This window comes from Pinus tabuliformis, chromosome 1_2, assembly GCF_031772625.1.
Source record: "Pinus tabuliformis cultivar Carrire ecotype Pingquan chromosome 1_2, CPIR1, whole genome shotgun sequence".
NCBI lineage: Eukaryota > Viridiplantae > Streptophyta > Pinopsida > Pinales > Pinaceae > Pinus > Pinus tabuliformis.
Window position 1 is genome coordinate 909,667,175 of NC_142298.1, and position 27,033 is coordinate 909,694,207.

General features: G+C 35.8%; 1 protein-coding gene across 2 annotated transcripts; it reads left to right on the plus strand.

The window, feature by feature from the left end:
• The first annotated feature begins 17,073 nt into the window (after positions 1-17,073).
• LOC149208903 (uncharacterized) lies at positions 17,074-20,629 on the plus strand. Of its 2 annotated transcripts, none has more exons than XR_016252165.1 (3): positions 17,074-17,662; positions 17,760-19,899; positions 20,008-20,629. XR_016252165.1 is itself a non-coding variant. In XM_089394171.1 (3 exons), exons 1-3 carry the CDS (start codon positions 17,116-17,118, stop codon positions 20,099-20,101), a joined length of 759 nt encoding a protein of 252 aa, XP_089250297.1. In that variant the 5' UTR covers positions 17,074-17,115; the 3' UTR covers positions 20,102-20,629. The 2 variants fall into 2 exon arrangements, 1 of the variants encoding a protein (XP_089250297.1); XM_089394171.1 differs by having other exon boundaries at positions 17,760-17,877.
• The last annotated feature ends 6,404 nt before the right edge of the window (positions 20,630-27,033 follow it).

Consider the following 27,033-nt stretch of genomic DNA (forward strand, 5'->3'; position numbering starts at 1 on the left):
TCTACTTCTATGATTTCATGAGGGCAAACTGCAGGGCAGGCCCTGCAAACCTCAGTGTACCTCACACCAATCTCTTGCAAGTTAGCATGACATATACTATCTAACTTGAAGGTTTCCATGAATCAGATATGCTGAATGTTTTTCATGAACCAAGTCATAACATCAATATGGTGATTAATAACAAAGATTTCCTTGAAGGTGGCAGAGATGAAGTGGACTTTAATGTGAAGTCAATAATCATAAGTTTTGTTGTCAACCAAGATCTTCATTACTTAGTCCTTGATTTTGTTTGCTAGAGAATAATAGCCATTCCTACGATTAGTCACCGATATTTATGAACAAAGACACCATTCTTTTTTCAATGAAGGTGATAGGTGGTATTTTATATGCATAGTTAAGCCTAAGATAAGCCATGTTTTCTACATAAGAAAGTTATATTAGGTTATACCCATGAAAATGAGAGGAAGATGACATTGCATGTTTTCGTATAGATAACCATCGCTCAAATAACTTTGGATGGTTCTCCACCTCATTCATTACATCATTGCTTAAGAACCTTGGATGCTTCTCCATTTTTTTTGACATCATGTATTGATTATGTTGTTGATGGAGGTTTTACACTAGGTTTTTCAACATCGAGCTTACTAGTACGAATCTTACAAGGGGTTGCACCACCGGGGTTATTGGTAAGAATCTCATGAGGTTTGCATAGCCATGATTATTAGAATCGAAATAGTAGGATTTGCACTAAAAGACAATTCATAGAGCTTTCATGCTGGTGAGAAAATCAGAAGTTCAACTTCTGCAGTGCAGAGCACCGAGAGCTCGTAAGCTTTCTTCAGCAATCCACCTACGCTTGCAAAATGTAGCCTGCCTGCTGGCGATGTTCTAAATCCTCTTCCTCTGCATCTTTCCCCTCACTATTCTTGTATGTCCTCTTTCGTTTTTCCCTCCAAACAAACCCTCTCAAATCAAGAAAGCAGAACAACTCACTCGATGAGAATCCAATTATCACTTCTAACGATAACCCAATACGACACCAGAAATGATCACACAAAACCTCATTGACTCTTCATTTATTTGGAATAGAGCCAAGCATATACTTCTGACGAGGGTTTTCGGCTCAAGTCTAGCTCGCAGGACGTTGCTTAATCAATTGCGAGAAAAGTTTTCCACCTGCCTGTCACATACGGTCTGTCACACTATATATTAAAATTAGGGACAATCCTTTCTCGGAGTGGACAATCCATTTGAATGCATTGATCAATGCTTTGTGCAATGCTGGTAGAGTGGACCATGCAAGGAACTATCTAATGGAGATGAAAATTTTTAAATCCTGATATAGTTTGCTATAGGACATTCATTGGAGGCCTATGCAAGTTGGGTATGGTGGATGAGATAGTGAATCAACAGGAGATAATGATTAGAAAGGGTCTCTCACCCACATATGCTTTGTACTCTTCACTCATCAAAGCTTGCTGCAAATCAAAGAAAGTTCAAACCGCTGCCCAGATACTGAACCAAATGCTTAGGGAACGTGTTGTTCCAAGTTATGCAAGTTTTATCTATGGCATGCATCATCTTGGGAAGGTAGGAAAAAAATTGAGGCATGAAAAGTTCTTGAGACTCCATAAGCTCTAAATCAATTGGTTGAAAGTAAGAAGTCTAAAAGATAAATGCAAAGAAAGGAATATCCATCTATGTACAAATCTACAATAGATAAATTCAAAATTATAAAGTTTTTCCATATAGACAATGTTAGGTCCCTATAATACTAGTGATTCCCCTATTACTATTGTCATTGTAGCCCTTATTGTTATTGTTGTGCCCTTATTGTCCCCATATTGTTATTATTGTGCCCCATAGAAGCCCACTATTGTTATTTTTGTGCCCTTATATTATTATTGTTATGTCGACTTTGATTATATTGTGACCCCTTAGACTGCTATATATAGAAAGGAGGTTTTGTCATTTGTATCAGCCAATAAGTGTTCATTTGTGTAATGTATAGGAGGTTGCCCCCTCGAAGAGGCTAATTTCTAAGTTGTTGATCTATCTGTTCTATCTTTTTGTGAGTTGGTTTCATAACAAACAACCTAGGTTCGAACCCTAAAAAGTGTAGGGCCTTTGTGAGTGTTTGTGAGGGAATGTGTTTGACATCACATAATTGGTCTCCCTTCATCATCAAAGAGACATGTGTCCCAAAAGTCAATTTGCTTTAAGCGGATGTTAATATGATACATTGTATATTGTCTGAGGGTAGTAGCACAATTGGAAAAAAGCATGTCGGCAAGCCCTTGTCTATCCAAGCGATCGAAAGTTCAATCCCCCGGACATGTCTTACCAATTGAAGTTAAAAAATGATACATTGTATATTGCGAAGCCATTAAGTTAAGTAATGACCTTGGCGACGCCTCAAAAGGATGGGGTTTTCGGTCGTCCGTGCGGGTTTGGGGTAAAACCCTAGGGTTTTACTGAAATTTACTGCACTCTGCTGGAGCCCAGTACCGTCACCGACTGTTATTGCCCACCGTTTCCGTTTCTTGCCCGTTGCTTTCGGCTGTCGACTTCTGGCTGGGATCATGGGGGACACTATGGAGGTCGATTATTCTGAGAAGCCCTTTCTCCGGGTACACTGCACATATTAACCGTGAACACTCCCCCATCACCCTCATGTGACCCTCATCCGTCCATTTCAACGTTTTTCACTATGCCCCCTGTGGACATCCCGGCTTTTGAAGCTGAAAACCCTCCTTCCTTGGCTCATCTGCCATCGGGTTGCTTTGAGACCCCTGTGGTGAAATTTAAATCTACAAAACTTTCTCCCCGGAAGGCATCCCAAATCCTTTGGTGGACCACCCTTCTGCTCCTCACACGGGAAAGAGGAAGACCAAGTGCGTGAAGGCGACTACAAAGGATATCACCATCAGATTCGGCGAGACCTCTACTATAGGGGAGGCTGCTTTTATGGCTAGTATGGTGCTTGTTGGGCATGTGCTTGGCAGAGCATACTCGGCCAACACACTGACCCAATGGGTTAAGGAGATATGGGGTGGTTTGCTGAAGGAACTGCCTGAGGTTCATATCCTGCCCCGGGGGTGGTTCTCTTTACACTTTGCAAAGGAAAACCACACTGATTTTGTCCTTGCCAGGTACTGGCATATCGAGATGGCTCCAATCCTTCTCAAGCAGTGGAGTCTGTTATTTGACCCTTAGCAAGAACAAATCGGGGTAGGACCTCTTTGGGTTTGCTTGCCAGGGCATCCATTACAGTACTGGTGCGAGGAAGTTTTTATCAGGATTGGAAATGCTCTGGGCACATATTTGGATCACGACTGTACTTTTGTGGAATCGAAAAATCAAACCCTTGCCCGTATTCTGGTCCACTTGGACACCCGCGAGGGACTGGAGGAGAAGATAACACTTCAGTGGGGAAAGTACATTAGGGTCCAGACGGATGCTATCTCAGGGTACATGTCAAATATTTTGGAACAGACCAATTTTGTAGATGTTCCCATGCACAAACCTCTTCCCACTTGGAGAAATAGAAGCGTGGGTGAAGCTGCTCTAGCTCATAGACTAGATAGCTTTTTAATGAAGAGCCCGCTCTTACAACATCTGCACCACTACAAACAATGGGTGGGCTCAGCGGTCATATCGGATCATTCCCCTATCTATCTGGAGATCCTTGGACCTCACCATAAACCTAAAGCCCCCTTTAAATTCAACCATGTTTGGTTATAGGACCTTGCCTACATTGGTTTGGTTTCGGATTTCTGGGCGGCCAACCCGATTAATAGAGCTAAATCTTTGGCAAAAGGATTTTGTAATAATCTATCCAAGCTTAAACACCTTTCTATTAATTGGGCTAGGGAGAAGCTTATAAGGGAGAACTCACAATTGGCCCAAATCAAATCTGAGCTGAGACCTTTGCTTGATGAAAGAAGTCTGGGATTCATTTCTGCGGAAGATAAGTCTCATTTGATTGAGTTGGAAAAGCAGAAGGCACACATACTAAAGGAGTGAGAGGATTCTCGTACTTTCTCCAAGATTCTCCTCCTTTTCTTGTTTGCCATCGAGATGTTAGCTAATCAATCAAAATCTACCATCACTTTTGCTCGAACCTCCATCCATGAATCCCATTTTGCACATCAGCTGTTTCCTTACAGTATCCACCCTTTGGATATAGGTCTCAAATATTTGGGATTTTGGTTAAAACCTACCTGTCAGAAGATTGCAGATTGGGTCTGGCTTGTTACAAAACTGGAGAAAATACTATCCATTTGGAGTCATAGATATTTTTCTAGGGCGGGCAGGCTTGTCCTTATCAAATATGTCCTGGAGGCCACTCCAGTTTTTTGGATGGCACTTGCATCAATTCCCAGGAATATCCTATCTCATTTGCAACAACTGTGCAATTGATATCTTTGGAATGGGAATCAAGACAAAAGAATTTTTGCTTGGATTAGATGGAAAAAGATTGCAATGCCAAAGAGATGGGGAGGATGGGGATTAAAAAATCTCCCTCTTTTTGCGCTTGCTGTAAAAATGGGTTGGACTCTGCTGAATGGACAGAATCTATGGACCTCTATCTCATATCATAAATAAAGAGAATGAGAGAGTAGAGAGAATAAAGAGAATATGGAGAGTGCTCTAAAACTAAAACTGGCAAAAAGGTTGTGAATTGATCCTCAAAAGCCTTTTTATTAATGAGGCCTCTATTTTCTTCAATTTCCATTATTTTTCCTTCATTTTCCTCCTCACATGCAATCTGTGACCTTTCACCTTCCTTTTCTCTTATTTTCCATTATTTTCATAAATAAAATGTCAATTAATGCCTCTTTCCTTTCCAAAGACTTTTCCAATTTCCTTAGCCATAATAAACCAAATGAACACCCACACTAGGATGTTTTTCCCAACATTCATCTTGGAATACGTGTCCCGTGACCTTGGCTATTATTTTTCCTTTATCAACTTTATTACATGGATTTTTTACCAAGGTTGTTACAGAAGCCTCCCCCTTAGAGGAACATTGTCCTCAGTGTTCAATGACACCTATAACCAGTAAAACCATTGAGAAGCAAAACATACTACCCATGGAGATTTATAACTTAGCTCGACATAGTATTTACAATGATCAACCTGCTGAAAAGCAAACCAACACGAAAATCATAACAATGTAACAATCATAGCCACATGAAACCCATACTACTTATTGGAGCTTTATAACACATCTCATAGCAGTATTTGCATCCATATACATATATACACATAGCGAAACACCACACCAAAAAAATATACCAAAAGACATCCACTCAACTACCGAATAGAGAAGGATACATAGCTCACATCTAATTAACCATATCCCATGTATCTTCATTGAGCCCAAAGTGCTTCCACTACACCTTAACCTGCTCAATTTCCCAATTCTGGAGCATGAGAATCTTTCTTTGCAAAATACACTAAGGTTCCGATTAAAATTTTCATTCTGGCTCCACCTACAATAGAGGTGAGTCAATCACATGATTAACATATTTAACATACTTCTTAAGCAATGACACATGGAAAACATCATGGGATTTCACTATCAGAGGCAGTGCAAGTTGATAGGCTACTGGTCCAATCCTCTCAAGAATCTCAAAAGGCCCACAAAACTGAGGTGCCAGTGTGGCACATGATCCAATCCTTAAGGATCTCTTCTTGGGCTTAATGCTCCAGTACACCTATTCCCCAACCTGAAACTCCTTAAACATAATATGCATAACTCTTTTGTATATCCTATGCTACCTCTAAATATTTCTTGATAACCTGCATTTCTTGTTCCATCTCTGCCAATATGTCTGGTCCTATCGATACCCTATGCACTGGATCACTCCAGCTGGTGGGAGTGTTACAACTCCGCCCATAAAATGCCTCAAACATACTCATCCTCAGAGACTCCTGATATCCATTGTTGTAAGCGAACTCAACCAGTGGAATATATTCTTCCCACTTTCACTGCTAATGAATCACATACATCCTTAACATGTCCTTCAGTATCCTGTTGACCCTCTCCGTTTGTCCATCTATCTGCAGATGATAAGTTGTACTGAAGGCCAACTTTGTACCCAAACCTGCAAATAACTCTTTCCAGAATATAGAGGTAAACTTAGCAACCCTGTTTGACATGATCTTCTTTGCAACACCATGCAATATCACAAAATCTCTGATGAATACATGTTCTACATCCTTAGCATACTAGGTAGACTTTTTTAGAATTAAGTGTGCTACCTTTGTCAACCACAACCATAATAGAAACATGTTGTTTGGATGTCCTCGGCAAAACTGTAATGAAATTCATGGAAATGACCTCCCATTTCCACTCTAGAATTGGAATCGACTGTAGTAATCCACTTGTATGCGTACACTAGACTGATTTTACCTATTGACAATCCAAGCATTAGCCACAAACTCTACCACTTCCTTCTTCAAATTCGGTCAATAGTATAAATTCTTCACTGCTCTTAATGTCTTCTGATATCCCAGGTGACCTAAATATGACTTAGCCTGAAATTCCCTCAAGATAAGCTTCTTGAGCTCATTATTGTTTGGCACATACATCCTATCTCTAAATCTGATCAAATTGTTTGCTATGAGATGATATCCCACATCTTGATCACCTGTACCCTTCTGTAACCTATGCATAAGCTCATGGAGAAGAGCAAGGAGAAGATGGGGACTAGCGGAAATATGGCACAAGGGCAGTAAGGTACGAATCAAGGGATGATGGACATGCAGAAGATGGATGGCGAACCTCGTTCTCAGGAGGATCTGGTCAGGCGCAACCCACAAGTAATCGATAGGGCTTCCGTCTCTTCGTCGCCGATATCGGGTACCTCCTCTCCTCATGCTATTTATAATGTTGTAACTAAAATTTCATTGCTTGCACAATTATCTGTATGAAATATGGTCTCCATGCTAGGTACGGTTTCTCTGTCACATGTGGGATTTATCCACTTTCTGATTTGGACTTTCTAATTATACTTTTAAATAATTATGGACTTATATTTTTTGCTTCAATTCTTTTCTTGTATACTTGCATGAATCCTTATTTTTTCCTTTGTCATGTTCATTCCAGTCTTCTGTATGTTCGATTAACTTCTCAATCTTTGATCTGCAGTTCTAGGCTCAATCTGTGAGATTTTCTTCTAATTTTTCTCATTCGGGTATTTTACAGAATTTAGCTGGGACTTTCTATTTCTAGAAAACCTTCAGTTTTACCAGAACTGCTAACTCTTCCTGTTAACTACTTCCAACTCATTCATGCATTTAGGATTTTATTCTTATGTTTGGCTTAGCTACCAAATAGTGCCACTAAACTGTCACATGTTTCTGACTCATTCATATGTTAGCCCAAAGGATCTATTAATCATAACATGCTATCAAAATAACTGTCAACTCAATCGACCATGCAAGATATTGCCGCACTGCCAAACCAAGATGTTGAATCATTAATACAAGACCCTTTGTTATGGCCCAAAGGCTTTATTCCAAAGAATTTCCAGACATATAATTTTCGAGTATTCATTCCATAATACTTTAAACATAGGACCCGAGCCTTTTAATACACCGTCACTGCTAAACAATGGTGTCATATAAGTCTTGGACCCAAGTGCTTATGCTTGGCAAAATAACTCTGCGACCATTTTTAATTATATCTCCTCTCGTGCTTGTGCTTAGCCTCTTGTCCACCATAGGACTCAGTGTTGTGACCACTACTCAAACCTTAAGGTGCTAGTGTCTTCTTAAGCATGCGAGGGCTTATTTTCCTTTATAAAACCTCGGTTCCCTTGGTATTCTTTTGTCGAACATGGAACCACCTTCGTGGTTCTCTTTACCAAGTACAATAAGCTTATGCCCCTTTATAATCCACCAAGGTATTCCCTACGGGATGAGTTATCTCGATGGGGTCCTCCTGCAATAGCAAGAGCCAATAGAAAATATCGTTGGGATAGGTTAACTCTAACATGCCTAGGTCATCCCCGATGCCCAATCATTGCGTTGATATTCCTTTGTGCCACTCCAAGACCTTTTAGGGTCTTATTAATGGGATGACATCATGATGACATCACTTGTGCTATGTGTCAGCCTATGATTCGTGACATGTGTCACCTAGAAATGGGCCATTCAGGTACCCAAAAACACCAAATATGACTAGCACATGTCATGCTCCCATTCGCTAGTTCTAACATCATAATCCTTCGTCATCTGGGCCAATAATATGCTACCATGTGTTCCATTTTCAGAGAGGAGAGAGAAGGGTCCTGCAACATTGTTTTGCACCATATTTCCTTTATAAAAATTTAATGACTCCTGGCTTATTCCTATACAAACCCTCTCTCGGTCAACGCTCCTCTAGTCGCTTCTTTGTATTCTTTTCAGGCTAGCTTCAATGGGATATGATTTCAATATGGGGGCCTCCCAATTAAGTCTTTTGCCAATGGTTAAGACTGCCATTGTTTTTTCAGGCCACCTCCATACTTCTACGTCATCCCACTTAACTTCTTAAGGTTCTCTTTTCTAATTTCTAGGATGCACCCATCGGGGTAACTGTTGTGGGCTTACCTATCATATGGGCTCCGCCTGCACCAATAGAAATTATGTCCGTTGTGTTTTTCCTCCAATGTTTTCCCGCCTGTTGTATAATTCCACTTTAACTTTGTGTTCCCTTTTCTTTCTCCGGGGTGTTATCTCCAGGCTAAATCTGTTGGGTGGGATCTGCCATCATCCAATAAAAAACGATCTTGCTGCTACGCTTGGATTACCACATTTGGTCAATCCTTTTTCTTTTGCGGTGCTGCTATGGAATCTGCTACATTTTCTTGTGTTTCAAACTAACCATGTGCTCCAAAGCACCTCCAACTAACTTTACATCTACATAGTTTGACCTTGGAATCAACTAAATTTGATTGGCTCTATATTTCAAACCAGGAGGCCATTTCTAGACTTCTTCATACCAATGGAAATCTCTTTCAGATCTCTTACATCTAGGTGGGATCCATCTACATCTGACATGATCTACTACATAAGAAATAAACCCAAAGTCTGTGCACCTTCGTCATCCATGTTGATATTCACCCTTCTTCTTGTGCCTAAAACCTAATCTTCTGAGGCATCCTTTGACACCTTCGTCATATGTTTCCATCTGATGTAAGTAATTATAACACCATCATCAAATGAATTTAAAGTTTCCATGCTTTTCCTTTTCCAACAATCTTTTCCTTTTCTGTGAATGACAACATAATTCCAACATGATCAATAGTAAAACTATTTGTTACAATGTCTTTTCTTTTTTTAGCTTAATTTGGTTTAACTTTTTGGAAAATTTAAGCTTGAATCAAGAATCTACTACAACCAAGAATTCATTGATTATAGATGTTTCCTTCTTTGATGGATAAGGTTAGAAGGTGTTTACTCTCTTGAGTTGATTTAGAGGTTTTGCTCGATAAGTTCCTTGACACATCTTTCTAAGAAGAGTGGTGGTCCACAAAGGGACAACACATATCATATTTATAGTCATAATTGATTGACAAAATATACTCACTCCATTTGAGTATCATGAAAAAGATAAATCCAATTAAATTATGGACTCAAAATTCAGTAGCAACTTTTGAAAGGAATGGTTTTATTAAGTAGGAACCTGATTAACCATAAGTATCTCATACCATCCATTGACAAATGGATAAAGTGGTAAACAAATGCCTTGAATGGTACTTGAAGAACTCTGTCAATGATTATGAATTGTAGTGAAACAAATGGTTACACCTTACATAATGGTGACACAACACTACCTATCACACTTCAAAAAAAATGACTCATTTTAACACTTTAAATGAATATCCAACATTGTCAATAAAAAAAATATTGTTGCCAATTTCAAATTTCCTAATGTAAAAATACTATTTAACCACTTGTGGTGAGATCCTTGGCATCCTAAAGAATCATCTTGAACAAGAAGGTAATGATATTCATGAAAATCATCTATGCTAATGAAAAATGCTTTATCTTAGAATGCTTTGCTTACACTCACACTAAGTCTCAATATTTCAATATTTCTTATAATATTGATTTTCATAAATTATTGATTTTTGTAAACTAAAGAGATAGCTACAAAAGTTTCTCCAAATTTGTTAATCATAAGCACAAAATGTTAAAGCAAATCAATCATTATTTTTTTTTCTTAAAATTAAAAATTGATATAAATAAATAATTATTATTTACATCATTATTATTAATATATGATAAAAACATCCCCCGATCAGGGTGTGGGCCAGGTCATTGTCCTAGTTGGGACTCACGTAATGGTGAGTAGATGGAAGGCATGGAGGAGGGGCAAATACGACAATATGATCAAGTGGAGGTGATGGGAGGCATGGGAGGTAGTGCGACATGCATTAAATGTTGATGCGTTATAACATCCCAAGTGGTGGTAGTGGGTATCGCATTACATGCATTTACGTTGACATACAGAGAGGTTCCGAGAGATGTGAGGAAGCACTGTGGTTCTCATTCGGTAGAAATCTTGTCAGGGAGGAAACAGTTGCGGTAGATCTCTAAGGTCGGCTCGATGGCGAGGGTAATAGGGTATGTATCATTTCTCTCCACCCATCCTTTCTCATGACATGTTGGTTCTCTAAATGCTTGTCACATTTTCGCCCCTTCATGCGAATGGGAGAATGTGGGTCTTGGCAATATGTGTTCATATAAAGAGCGTATTTGTGTGGCTCAATTCTATTTTGAAATTGTTGTTTCCAAGTCAATATCCATTTCCTATGGTATCTTATTGCTATGTATGGGAATGTATGGTTTAATTTTGGCTTCTCTGTGTGGAAAGAATATACCGCCTGGGTGGAATGGTTGTTTCCATGTTTGGTTGAATTGGTTTGTGATTACTCTCTACTTATCGTCGGTGTTGGTTTTAAAATGTATAGGTGTTTGTATACATGGGAAGGGGGTTGAGGCATTAGTGGGTGGTTATGTCATATGGCAAAGACATACCCTCTCTGGATTTAATTTACTTTGTGAGATGACTGAGCAAAGACTGTGGGTAATGAGAAGAAAGAACTACTGGAGGATGGTCGACACATCCTGTTCTGCTTTCACTTTGCTTGGGTTTAATGTTTCTTGTTTCTTTCTCATGTTATTTGTAATTATTCATGGGGTTTATAATTGGAGGGACCGCCTAGTCGACGAGCTGAGGGTATTTGCTCATTCGGTGGTCTCGTTAGTTGATTATAGTATATCTCAAAAAATGTTGACGGAGATGGCAAGACCATCCATGGGCACTGGCCAGTCTGGAAATGGGGGTTGCAGACACAATCGAAAGAGAGAGTCTCGAGTAGGTCGAGGAGTATCCTCGTTGAGGCCACCGACGAGAAGCGAAAGAAAATTAGATGCCCAACACACAACTGATGTGGCCCATACATATACAACAAGTACTCCTGAGCAGGTAAGACAAATGATAACAGGTTGGGAGGCAGGCCTTAACCAACAAGTTGAGCAGGAAATCGAGGTGGAAGATTGTCACCTGCTGGTACCTGATCCTGGCCATACTTGTGGTCGTCTCACCCAGTACAAGTAGACAATTTACCTCTATTGGATGATGAAGAGCATAGTAGCCAGAGCTATCATGAATGCAACAGGGTCTATCAAAGTTGATCCTGTATTCCAGGAAATTCAGAAAGAATTCCAACTTGTTCAATTCCAAATTCAACAATAGAATGTCTATCTGGGTCATATTGAGAAGCACATTTTGTGCCTTCTTCAATCTGAATTACCAAGTTCTAGTGCAAAGCACCCAACTCCTGTGGAGTCCTCTGATGAATAGTTTTAGTTATTTCCTTTTGTTACATTTTGAGTATGTATATGTCGAGTAGTAGTACTTATGTTAGCATGTTAAGGGTGAACTGGTTTTTAGACATTCAGGCCTATAAGGCTAATTTTGACAGACTTAAGAATCTTAGATTTTGGATGGCTTATAATGCGTTTTGATGGCCAACATACATGGTTTCCCAATGGGCAGGTTGAGGCCACGAAATGTCTTTTCTGGTTGTAATCTGCTTTGAAAATGAATGAATGAAAGGCCCTACTAAGCTTACAAGAAAAATATATGATAAAAACATAAATAAATAAAAAATTAACATATTTTTTTAATTTACAATTTATGAAATACAGAGATAAATTTCATTTCTAAAATTATATCTAATTTTTGTCAATATTTAATAGACTCAAAGTTGAAATAACTCTATATTATTTAGATTTTAATAAGAATCTTTGGAAAGTAAACTGATTGGAATGTAAACAAGTGCTATATAGTATCTAGTACCTATCACTTAGTTTAAATAGAGCTAAATTAAAGTAAACAAATAAAGAACTAAAATTGCATATAGCTAATCTTGTTTCTAGAGTCTTCAATTCATTGTTGCTATTATTTGTAGTTCCTCTTGTACAAAAAGAGGCTTTTGATAATATTCTTCCAAAAATAATATGTTAGAGTCACAAACCAAATGTTTTACTTGTCTAGAGACCAAACACATATTAATTAGAAAATACTATGATGTTCTTAATGTTGAGAAGTGTAGCAAGAAAGACACAATTTGACTTTAGGCATAGTCAAATTGAGAAAATTCGAATTTCCACATCAGCAGACAACTTGGAGGTAGTTAACTAAGGTGACATGGCTCTTTTTACTCCAGTTAGAAAACTAAATTTGAGTTAGTGGGCTTGGAGTCTAGTTTGCATGTGCTAATTGCTAAATTATAGCAATCTAGTCCAGTTATTTTTAGTTGTACTTAGTTAAACTAGTTCTAACAGTTATTAGAGCCAGTTGGAGATCAGTTGTGAAGTGGGACAATAGTCTAACTCAGAGATCATCTAGTTAACTGACCAATCAACCAAAAAATAGCTCATGCATGCAAGGAATTCAAATTGCTCAGTTATGGTGTAGATTCCAAGGCAATGTACAATTAATTATATACTAGATTGAGTGTACAGTTTAGAGTATTGGTCAGGTGATCAATCCTCAGGAATTGCGCTTGGTTATAGGAGCAAGTGTGGGCAGTGCGAGTGCGGGCAAAGAAAGTGTGGACAATGTGAGTGCAGACAGAGTGAGAACAAGTTTACTCTTGCAGTTTATCCTAAGAGCGAGAGATCATAATTGTAATTGTTTCTCAATTCACTTGATTAATGCAAAATGAGCTTAAGGGGTTTTTAGCAATTTCTTTCCCTTAGAAACATTTATGTACCTATGTATTTGATGATGCATGTTTGTGCATGTTGTTCTAAATTGTGAATTACTTTCCCAAGAGCAGTAGAGTAGAATTGTGTCTCTTGATTTAGATTTAATTTCTTGAGTAGTTGCATTTCTATCACCAAACTTTCTACATGGTATTAGAGCCCTGAAATCACATTAGAACCAGTCCTTGAATTCCTCATGTATAATGATCATTGAAGAATTAATGAGTTGTTAGGAGGCAAAGTTATGGAGCCCTAGTTCAGGGCAGATCCAGAAGACCCTATGTGCAGACTTCTTAATGGAGCTAGAAGGTTGCTAGTTGGAAGATCAATGAGCCAATGTTTAGTGACACAAAAAGTACCTATGATCATTGATATTGGTAGATTAAGGAGCAGAGATATTTCCCATAGGGAGATAGAGACTCAGAGGGAGTCTAGTTTTAGAGGGATCATCCCTATGGAAGCTAGTACTTTAGGATATGGGGATATCAGACACATTATTGCAGTAGTTGCAGCAGTAGTGCAAAAGCATCAACAAATCAGTAGCAACAACAATATGAGTAGATCATATTTCACCATGCATGCGGCTATACCTCCAGGAGTGAGGTATGGTGATGTAGATCCTTAGTCCCAGAGTTGAAAAAATTTGGGTAGGGTCCATTGAGGTGTTCTCCTCATGGATCATTACCTTGCTATAAAGGCCCACAATATTTAGTAGCAGGAGGATCAATTTCATTCATATACTGAGGAGTGTAGAGCAGTGTTGACAACATAGCAGTAGGCTCAGTAGCAGAGTCAACAATAACACAATTTTCCCAATAGACAGTTGTAGAGACACAGTTGATTCAGTGTTTTTTCTGGATGATTCTCAGTTGTAGTTGTTGCAATAGTAGCAACAACAGTGAGAGGTAATGCTACAGTACATTCCACAGGCGATGGAAAGGGGTGGTGGAAAATCCCTTTCTTACTAAGAGGGAGTGTTGAGAAGTGTAGCAAGAAAGACTCAATTTGACTTTAACCTTAGTCAAATTGAGAAAATTTGAATTTCCACATCATAAGACAACTTGGAGGAAGTTAACTGAGGTGGCATGGCTCTTGTCACTCAGTTAGAACACTAAATTTGAGTTTGTGGGCTTGGAGTCCAGTTTGCATGTGTTGATTGCTAAATTATAGCAATCTAGTCCACTTATTTTCAGTTGTACTCAGTTAAACTAGTTCTAACAGTTATTAGAGCCAGTTGGAGATCAGTTGTGTAGTGGGACAACAGTCTAACTCAAAGATCATCTAGTTAATTGATCAATCAACCAAAAAATAGCTCATGCATGTAAGGAATTCAAATTTCTCAGCTGTGGTGTAGATTCCAAGGAAGTGTACAATTAATTATATACTAGATTGAGCGTACAGTTTAGAGTATTGGTCAGGTGATTAATCCTCAAGAATTGCGCAAGGAAATAGGAGCGAGTGCAGGCAGTGCGAGAGCAGGCAACACAAGTGTGGGCAACGTGAGTGCAGGCGGAGTGAGAATAAGTTTACTCTTGCAGTTTGTCCTCAGAGCAAGAGATCATAATTGTAATTGTTACTCAATTCACTTGATTAATGCAAAATGGGCTTAAGGGGTTTTTAGCAATTGGTTTCCCCTAGAAACATCTGTGTACCAGTGTATTTGATGATGCATTTTTGCGCATGTTGTTCTAAATTCTTCAATACTCAACAAGATAATCATGTTTGTTTGCATGAGAAAATAACCTAATACTACATCCGAGAACAATTAATTAATCATGTTACTTATACATCCGAGAAAAGAAGAGGAGGGTACAATAGGAAAGCTAAAGCTTGATTAGAGAATCTATTACAACCAAGAACCCAATAATTTTATAAGTTTCCTTCTTTGATGGATAAGGTTGGAAGGTGTTTACTCTCTTGACATGAGTTATAGGTTTTCCTCAATAGGTGCCTTGGCACATATTTCCAAGAGGAGTGGTGGTCCACAAAGAGACAACAAATATCATATTTACAGACATTGAGTGATTAACAAAATATGCTCACTCCATTTGAGTATCTAGAAAAGAGATAAAGTCGTTAAATTATTGACTCAAAATTCACTAGTAGCTTTTGAAAGGAATTGTTTCACCAAGTGGGAACCTCATTAACGATAAATATTCAATACAGTCCAATGGAAAATGGAGAAAGTGGTAAACAAATGCCTTGAAGGATATTTGGAGAACTTTGTGAATGATTGTGAATTGCGGTGACACAAATGGTTACACCTTGCATAATGGTGACACAAGACTACCTAGCACATCTTTTAATGCTTTATATGAATACCTAATATTGTCAATTAAAAAATATGTTGTTGTCAATTTCAAAGTTTGCAATGCAAATAACTATTTAATCACTTGTGTTGAGATCCTTGGAATCCTAAAGAATCATCTTGAACAAGCACGTAATGAGCTTCATGAAAATCATCTATAGTAATGAAAACACTTTATCTTAGAATACTTTTCTTATGCTCACGCTAGATCTCAATGTCAGAATATTTCTAGTAACATTGGTTTTCATAAATTATTATGTTTTGAAAACTAAAGAGAGAGCTACAAAAAAATCAAATCTCTCTAAACTTATTAATTATAAATGCAAAATGTTGTTGTGGGGTAGCTCAATTGTTGATTGAAGTAATGTGAAATGTAGTATGCCTAGGGGGGATAATATGGAGGGAGGTACCCGAAGTAATAATGTGATGTAGGATAATAAATAAATGGGCCATAGTTAATAAATAAAGTGGTTAACCTACAAAATGCAGAAGACCACAAGTAGTTAGGAAATAATTTGATATGCCCATAGTATTGGATATATGGTATTAAAAGACCCATGGTCATTGCCCATGGTATTGTATGTATGGAACCTACATAGAGGGCTAGAGACTCTCCATTAAGACATGTCAAGTATTGGTTTGGTATTGACAAGCGATGACTTGTGGAGTGATCACTTTCCTTAAGGCGTAGTTGTATGGTGTTACCCTACCTCAAGAGTTTTGATTAATAAAGATCTTAAGCTTCTATATTTTGTTTTTGTATTTCTCTTGAGATTATTTGCAATTATTGTGCATATTTGCAATTTTAATATATTTCCAGGTTAGATTTATTTCATGGAATATGTGAAAATTAAGAGATCTAAGGTTTGAATCCCCTATTTGTGACTTGGTTTAAGGAGAGGAGCCTAGGCCAGGCCATAAGCCTCGAGAAAATACAACAACTAAAAATAAACACAAAAATTTAAAATAAATAACTGGATAATGACCACTTTCAAACCATTTAATTCTAAAACAACTTTATGTCACATTAGAAAAATTAACTTACAAAAATTATGCGAAATCTTTGGTAGCCTAATTTTTCTTAATAAATAATAAATGGTTATCATGTAACAATATGGAATCAAAAGGTTTCAAAATAAATAACGATTTATCAAATCATAGTTATATTATTTTATTAATAAAGTAAAGTAACGCATTATTATATTAGTTTATTAAACTTGAATGGGAAACCATTCGCACCAAACTTTATAATTATATATGTTTTAACCAGCAGTGGATGACTTTTGAAATACTTTTCTCAGCAGTGGAAGACTTTTGAAAGACTTCTTTCGACGTGAGCGTTGATGCCTTCTCCTTCACGTTTTTCCCCTCTCTACGTTCACACTATACACGGTACTACGTCTTCTTCACGACGCCGAAACACGCGGTTTCTCTCCTTATAAATACTCACTCACTTCTCCACCCATACACATATACCCACTGCATTTCTCCCCTCCCCTCCTCCCCTCTGTTTCGTTTTGATTTCAACCACCATGCCCTCTCTTTCTTTTGCTTTTCATCTGCTCTTTCTCCTCCTCATCTCTTCCTTCACCCCTGGGAAAGGATCCCACTCTTTCCACAATGATCACCAATCCCTGGTGGCATTCAGGAACCTCATTGCCAGCGATCCGCATCATTCCCTCGCAGATTGGACTCCCGCCAACCCCTTCTGCAACTGGACCGGCGTCCCCTGCAACCGCCGCCATCCAAACAGAGTGGCCTCCCTCGACCTCACTGGCATGGATTTACGCGGTCCCATTTCTCCATCGCTCGGCAATTTGTCGTTTCTCCGCACGCTCATTCTCTCAGACAATGAGCTCACTGGTCATATCCCGCCTCAATTGGGACGCCTCTTTCGTTTGAGGGAGCTCCGGTTGGGCAAAAATGGGTTGGACGGAAATATCCCAACTCAACTCTGCAGTTGCAGAAATTTGACTTATCTGGCGCTCTCCTACGACAACCTGACCGGAAATATCCCGAGCGAGTTGAGTTCCCTCCAGAAATTGCAAGTGCTTGCCTTGGGAAAGAACGAGCTGACAGGTACCATTCCCTCTTCCTTGGGAAACCTTTCATCGCTGATTGGATTAGGTTTGGAATACAATAGTCTGACCGGCCCTATTCCGAATCCACTCATCAGCTGCAAAAATTGGCTATCCTGGTGCTCACCGCCAACAAGCTGACCGGAAATATCCCGAGGGAGTTGGGTTCCCTCCCGCTTTTGCAAATGCTTTACTTGGGAGACAACGAACTGACAGGTACCATTCCCTCTTCCTTGGGTCGCCTCACCCGTTTGCAAGAACTTTATCTTCCCCTAAATGATTTGTCAGGTCGCATTCCCACATCTTTGTCAAATTTGTTAAACTTGCAATATCTCGGTTTATCGGGAAATCAACTTAGTGGAGAGATCCCAAAGTTTATTGGAAATTTCTCTAACTTGGTAACACTGAGTTTAGCTTGTAACGAGCTGAGTGGGACCGTGCCAATAGAGTCGGCTAAGTTATCTTTTCTCGAATGTTTACTTTTGAGTAACAATCAACTAGATAGTGGCAATGCTATAAATATGCTTTTTCTCACTGCTCTCACTAATTGTTCTCACTTAAAACGCTTATGTTTGCACAACAATAAATTAGTGGTGTTTTGCAACTTGTTATAGGTAGACTTTCTACTAATTTATCTATGTTAACATTATCAAATAATAAAATACAAGAAAACATCCCTCCACATATAGGTAATCTTAGCGGCCTAACTTTATTAAATTTAAGTGAAATTTTTTTAAATGGTAATGTTCCACCATTAGGAAAACTTGTAAAAATAGAAAGATTGTATTTAAGTAACAATAATTTAGAAGGAAACATACCTGACGATTTTGAAGGCTTACAATACCTTGGTCTCTTGGACCTTTGTGTAAATAGTCTCTCTGGAAAGATTCCAAATTCCCTTTCACTCCTTAAACAATTAAGAAGACTCCATCTTCATCACAATAACTTATCAGGGACCATACCTTCCAGCCTAGGAGATTGTATAAATTTGGAATTGCTTGACCTATCTCACAATAGGCTCTCTGGAAGTATACCACATGAAATTGGGAAATCTTCTAATCTACAATTCTATTCGAATTTGTCATGGAATTTATTAGAAGGTTCATTGCCCATGGAGATTGGTAAAATTGCAATGGCTCAAGCTATAGACATCTCTGTCAATCAATTGATTGCGGCAATCCCCCCTGCACTTTGAAGTTGCAATGAGCTACAATTATTGAACTTATCTCACAATTCCTTCCAAGGGTCTATTCCAGAATCACTTGGAAATTTACAAAGCCTTGCAAGTCTAGACCTCTCTTTGAACAACTTATCAGGTATAATACCGGTGGTCACACTCAAGAATTTGAAAATGCTTCAAAGCTTGAATTTGTCTTTCAACAATTTCACTGGGGAAATTCCAGAGGGAGAGTTTTTTGCAAATAGAACAATTGTCATGTCCTTAATTGGAAATCTTGGTCTTTGTGGACCGCAACTATTTCAACTGCCTGCATGTCAAACACCAAGACATCATTTTGCACTTGTGAAAAGATTGGTATTGCCATTGAGTGGAGTTGTTGCTTTTATATTATGTTGTTTACTTTTGGGATTCCTTTGGAAAAGAAAGGGATTCTTTTGGAACAGAAATATGCCTGTGCAAAACTTTGATTCCTCACAAGCCATTTTGCAAAGGTTGGAGCACAAAATGATCTCATATCAAGAGCTTCATATAGCAACTAATGGATTTGCCGAGGCCAACTTGTTGGGAACAGAGAATTTTGGTTCAGTTTATAAAGGAATTTTGATTGATGGCACACTTGTTGCTGTAAAAGTTTTCCATTTGCTAAAGGACAAGGCTGAAAAGAGTTTTAAAGTGGAATGTAGTGTCTTGCAAAAGGTTCGACATCGAAATCTGGTGAAAATCGTAACCTCATGTTGCAACATTGATTTCAAAGGATTAGTGTTCAAATTTATGTCTAATGGAAGCCTGGAGAAGCATTTGTATCCTAATACAAATGACAACAATGGTGAAGATGCATGTGAAATGGGACTAAAAACAAGATTGGACATTGCAAGATCATCATGATTCATTTGTGCAGGTAGTGCATTGTGATTTAAAACCAAATAATGTGCTTATTGATGAAGACATGTCAGGGAATGTAACAGATTTTAGTATTGCAAGATTAATTGATGAAACCTCTACTGAGTCACTTACTTCAACACTTTCTTTGAAAGGATCTATGGGCTATATTGCACTAGGTATGACATTTAGAATGTTAAATGTTTGCTTTTCATTTCTAAATGTCTCACCTACATTTTTGTATGGAACAATATAGTAAAATTTGATGAATGTTATCTTAAATGCAGAGTATGGATTCGGTCAGCCAGTGTCTACCAAAGGAGATATTTACAACTATGGCATTTTATTATTGGAAATGCTTACGAGGAAACAACCAACTAATGATATGTTTTCTGGAGACCTGAACTTGCACAAGTGGGTAAATCTAGCCTTTCCAAGCAGCGTTAAGGAGGTAATTGACAACAACCTTCTTAGGGAGGTGGAAGGAGATGAATTTGAAGAAAACAATGTATTCAATTGCATATCTTCTCTTATACAGGTTGGTTTGGTTTGTTCGAAAGATTCACCCAATGAACGACCAACTATGAGAGATGTGGTAATGGTATTGGAGAACCTTAGAAATGATTTGGGGGCAAATGTAATTGCTTCTAGGAGATTAAGGCAAAGCATATCTAATTTGCTTAGCAATACAAATGCAACAAGGAGTGATACACATGCATCAAATGCCCATAGTTCTTCCTCATTTTAGTTTGTGAAAATTGCAATACCAGAAGATTTCAATATTTCCATTGTGCATACAATGGCACTTGTTTTTTTTTTTTTAAGTTATAATCGTTGAAGTAAACTTCTATTAGTATTTATATTTATATGTCAGTATTATCAAAATAAAAAGTACACGCTTTTGTGACATTGCAACTATACATTGGTTTATTTTATTGGCCATTCATAATGACAATGTTTTTAATTGTCTCAAATTAATTCCATTATTTATTTGTCTATAAATGAAAGGATATAATTAAAAAATAACAATCATCTATAACTTATAAACACATTTTTTTAGATGAGTGAATTGATTTTATGAATTATATTGGATTTTAATTACACTTTTGATATTATTTTTAATTATTTGACCAAACTTTTGTTCATATTTACTATCTATTTATGATTATTATTAATGTGAAAATTAAATTCTTTAATAACACTTTATTAACCAAATGAAAAAATTATATCTTAATGTGATTTATTACTATTATCCATGATGTCAATATTCATATCTACAAAATAAGAACCTCTCTCACAAAAGGTGATATGAAACTAATTGTATTATCTTTAGAGCGCAAATTAATGGATTAATATATTAAATTTAACCATAACTAATTTGTTTATGTCATTAACAATAATTTAAATGTTGAATTCCCATTTAGATGTGATTTTTTAAATTTTCATGTAAATCAAATTGATGAAACATCAATAACAATTCTATTCTTTTAAATATATAATTTGATCCATTTAAATTTCAGTTATATATAATTTGTTTATATTATCAATAAAAATTCAAAAGTTAAATTCTAATCTTAAATATGATTTTTTAATTTTCTTATTAATGAGATTAGTGAACCATTAATGGAACTTGATGGTGAACTGTATAGAATGCATGAATATTTAAGTATACGATTTTGATCTAAAAATCATGTTGAAAGACATGAAAATTTATGTTACAAAACTATGACTTATTATAATTTTTAACAATTTAGAACTTTTTTTAGTTATATTATAATTATATCATATACAAATTTTATATCCCCATACATTGTTGGAGACATGTCTAAGATATTTCCCTACCCTTCCAACCCTTCTTTTCTTCAAAGGACTCTTGTTGACCATGTATATATTTGGCTTCTTGTAATAGGGCTGCTTATATTCTAGCGAATACTTCAATTTGATAGTTAATGTTATTGACAAAACAATGGGATATGGAAGTCGTTTTATTCTATGCTCCTATTAATAAAGTAGCGAGTGATGAAAGTTAAGGTTTTATGCTAAGTTGGCCTCTCTAGCTTCAAATGGATAGAGGTTTCTTGAATATGGTATAAATATGTTATTATTTCAAAACCATAAATCACATAGATTTCATTTCACAATTTTATAAGTGGTATGTTCATTGAATTTATCTCATAATACCTTATTAGGTTCTACTCCAAATTCAATTGGAAATTTACAGAGTCTTATGAACTTGGATATTTCTTCCAACTCCCTATTAAGGACAATTCCAATTACTTTGGAATTTGAAAATGTTTTAGTATTTGAAATTATCTTTCAACAATCTCATTGGGGAAATTCCAAAAGGAGGGTTTTTTTTTATCAAAACAAAAAACAATTTTCATGTCCTTCATTGGAAGCCCTATCTTTTTCAAACCACAAGCATTCCAATTACCTATCTCTCAAACAACAAGAGATCATTTTGCATTTGTGAAAGAGTATTATTGCTAATGAATGTATTAATTGTTGTTGTACTATGTTGTCTACTTTTGGGATTAATTTGGAAAGGAAATAAGTGTATGAAAAATGTTAATTCCTTGCAACATATTGTCTAAAGGTTAGATTAGAAAAGGATCTCATATGATGAGCTTCACACAGCAATTAATAGATTTACCAAAGCCAACTTGTTAGTAATGAGGAGTTTTGGTTAATTTATAAAGGAATTTTAGCGATGACACAGTTGTGGCTACATAAGTTTTCTAGTTGCAAAAGACAAGGTTTTCAAGAGTTCTATATTAGAATGTAGTGTTCTACAAAAGGTTCAAAATTGAAATCTGGTGAGAATCATAACTTCATGTTCCAACCTCCATTTTAAAGGATTAATGTTCCAATATATGTCTAACAAAAGCTTGGAGAAGCATTTGTAGGGATGATAATAATGGTGAAGATGCATGTGAATTGGCTTTGAAACACAATTGGATATTGCCATAGATGTGGCCCATGCGATGGAGTACTTTCATCATGATTCTTTTGTTCAAGTGGTACTTTTTTATTTGAAATCCGATAATGTGTTTTTGGATGAAGATATGATGGTCCATATAGTGGACTTTGGTATCGAAAAATTAATGAATGCAACCCCTACTAACTCACTTCAACATTTGGTTTAACACATATTTCATTAAATTTGGAAGTAGTCAGTGGATCTAGAATTTAGAACTTTAACTAGATAAAGGTTTTTCAAAATGAGGAATTAGAAAGTCACTTAGTTCACTAATTTTAATGTATATATTCACCATTTTTTGTGTAAAAATTATCATGATAAAATTTATAAACCAAATTTATATAAACTTGCAAAAGAAAATATTTCACATCTTAATATTGGATTCCTTACATTATCTATTTTAATATTTTTATGGTTTGTTTTAAAACATAAGTTTGTTAAGGTTATTTTATGAAAATAATGATGTCTATTTTACTATTATTAAGCCATTTAATTATAATCCGATACAGTAAATATCATGTATCTGTTAAGTTACGACTATTACTAAGACAATGTTGGCACAATTTAAAAGTCTATCACCTTTGCAACACTATTATCTTGGTTGAAGATTAAAAAACTCTCTTAGATCATCCAGTTTATGCTCATATTGGATTTAAATTTCAAAATATTTGTGATGCTACCAACCTTCTTGATATTTTAACTAAACAAAATTATGATGCTCTTGAAACACTTCTTTTAATTCCTTTTTAGCATAACAATAAAATTAGAAATAATTTTGAGTAATATCTTTTTGCCATTCTTATATACCATATTTGGTCTTAGTGGATGATAATCATCATTATCATCATCATCAGTTTGCACCATTTTAGAGTTGAGGAGAAAATATTCTTTTAGGATCAAAGTAAATGTTGAATGCTAGTAGTAGCATAATTTTTTTTTATTTATTATTTGTACTTTTATGTTAAAAACTAAGTTGATTGAGGCTTACTTAATGAATAATAAATTAATATGCAAGATATATATTAAGTATAAAGTTATTTAATGACAAATGATCATAGTAATGTGTCCAATATATACCATCATAGATCCATCTTAAGTGTGGATGTAGGGAGCAAATTTATTCACGTGCAAACTTTTTAGAGTCCAAAATACAATGTGTTATTTTTCATTGTTCAAACTGTATTTTTGAATGCTAGATAGAGTATATATAAGACCAAATAAAAATTTTAACCATATGTATGTATGTATGTATGTATGTATGTATGAATTTGACATTGGCATAAATTAGTTAACATAGATCTTCAAATAGTTTATCTGAATCTATAGGTGAAATATTTTTGAAAAGTATAAGATTCAAACATCTAATTCACACATTTTTTTACTTCTAATTACTTTAAAACATATTATTTTTTTATTTTTCTATTTAGAACATAATTTTTATTTTAAAGGGGCATAGACGGACAGAAAAACTTACACACCCCCTCATACTGGGTTGTAGAATGAGCCTCTCAACTCAATTACTAATTGTTTTAATGATCAAAATCAATCATGAATTAGAATAGTGACAAAGTAGTACAATTTGATTATTTTCAAATACAAGGGGAAAGAGAGAAAATTGACTAAACTATTTATTACAAATGTTTAGTTTTTATTCATGTAGTGTTTAAGGATATTATATTGAAAAGAACATATTAACATTAATCTAAAACTTAGATTCCTTACATTAATTTTATTATCATTAATAGTTATATTTATATTTATGTATTAAATTTGACTCATGAATAATAGATTTTGTAAAAAAATTCTTACCAATAAAGTTATTTAATAATATATTAATATTGTTTTTTTTTTACTATTATTGACCATTTTAAATTGACACTAACTACTTTCCTACGTTGAGTACAAATTTATTATACGAGTACAATGTTGGCACCACTTCAAAATCTATAAGAGGAAATATTTTATAATTTTAGTTGTGTTGTTCAATAATCAAAATAATTTTTTTATAAATTAGAGTGCAACAAAATAGCAAATTTGATTTATAACAATTATAATAAGGAATATTAAGGAAAACTCACTTCAAACATCATTACAAGTGTCTAGCATTTATTTATTAAGTGTTTAAATGGCTTATATTAAATAGAATACTAGTTAGGTACTCCACTATTTTTTTAATAGACTAAGTTTAGAATATGTTTTTAAGTGCATTATTGAATATGATTATGCATATTTGATATGGTGACAAGTCATGTTGGTCAAATAAAGCTTTGAAAACTTAAATATTTTATGGCACTATCATGTAATTTGTATCAACACATGATTACATTGAAATATTAAATAATAGAAAACTCCTCCAAAAATAATATGAAGAGAATATTTGATATACAACAAATATTGAAAAGTGTGTCTACATGTATATTAATAGATCCTTCAAAAAAAAAATTACATTCATGAATCATATAAACCTAATCTTAAGATATTCACTCAAGTAGATCAAGAATGGCTTCTACACCATATTTATTTATCTTGGTCTTCTTGCAATGTTTTTTCTTTGGCATCCATGCCCACATTGTGGTATTAATTGGAATAGATCCAAGTTCTGTGTCATTAAGATTTGGTACCCAATATTGCTCTAAAAAATTTCCATTGTATTTCCCTGACATAAGCTTCCACCAGTCAACCTTTACATGAAGATTCTCACTTTCATTATCCGTAAAGATATCTTAGAAGGATTTTTCCATCCAAATCATCTCTCTTGCATCCTCATTTCTTGATCTAACTAGCAACATCTTTCCTTTCTCAACATCAATCATCAGATTGAATGTTGGCTTTGGCTTTTTGCATTTGGGTCCAACATATATTGGTTCATCTATCGCATTATCAAAATCTCCATCCATAATACTTGATATTACTTGGAGTGCATTACGATCAACATCAACAATGTGCCTTGTCTTGGGCCAGAAATCCTCAGAAGATGAATCACTTCCATTTATTATTTTATGATCATTATAGATTCCATCTAATGTATCAAGAACTCTTTCCCAATACACTACTTTATTTTTCCATTCCTTTGTAACAATTGGTGAATCCTCATTCCCAATAGTGTATTTCCACATTTTTATGTATGATGTTATCCCTTCCTTTAGTTCTTTTAAAGAGACATCATTATGTTTGGAAGCTAAGAAAGATGGCTTCCTTATGGGAATTATAGTTTGACCTTCATCATCTATATTCCATAACTCAACTGGTTCCGACCACTTAATATCTCTAATTGTTCTTTGTACCTTAGTACTGGAACATCATTGAGTACAAGAAATTGGAAGTATTGGACATTAAGATGTTCAACTAGTGCATTTTTTCCCTCCTTGATGTATCCATTAAGGAAACTTTTGAAGTCAGAGACCTTGCCAATAAGTGTAGGCGGAAACGCTCGATTTTCTACAATTATGCGATATGTATCCATCATTTCAGATAAAGAATAAATATCTTTACTTTTTAGGTTGGAAGACATTCTTCCGTAGGTTCCATCTATGTCTTCATGGGTGTGCCCCACACGCAAGAACCCAACCGCAATAGTGATGAAGACACTAAGTGTAGTTAAAAGTGATAGAAACATGAAAAGGTATTGATTCTTGTTATCACTTGCTGCATTGTCCAATTGTAACAAAAAATGTGGAGGAAGAGGTTTAAAATCAACATTTTGACTTTTTGATCTTCCATTAGAAATAAAATCATCCTTGTACACTTGACATTTTGAGTAAATAGAGGTGTCAAGTAATGCATTTGTAAGTGGGTTTCTTGAACTTCCACTTTCATAAAGTAGATCACCATACATATCCATTTATGGGTCTTCAAGATCCCTTAAGCACTTTACAAGGGATGTAATAGTAAATTTTGATCCCATATGTACAAATGGTAGGGAGAAATTACCAAAACCTCTTGTCTTATGCTCATGTGCAAGCATACCTGTCAATGACAAACCTAAATTTGTTCCTACAATAGATTTTGATTTGACACGTAGCCTTGAGATTGAAGTCTTTGTTTTGTCCATTTTATCATGCATAATGCTCAAATGCTCCTTTGGAAACTGCTCTGACATAACTCTATGGGCATAGTAGCAATATCTTCCACACATAACAATCTTTTTATGTTTGTTCAGCCTACCTCATGCCTTTTCTTCCAACTATTTTGTATTCGCTGACTTCATTTGTGCTTTCAATGCAATACATTCACTGCATTTACTGAAGTTGGTGTTCTTTGAAAATGCCACATCTCGAAACTTAGAATTCCATATCTTGCTCATTGTTGACTATGATATTGATGGGTAATTGAG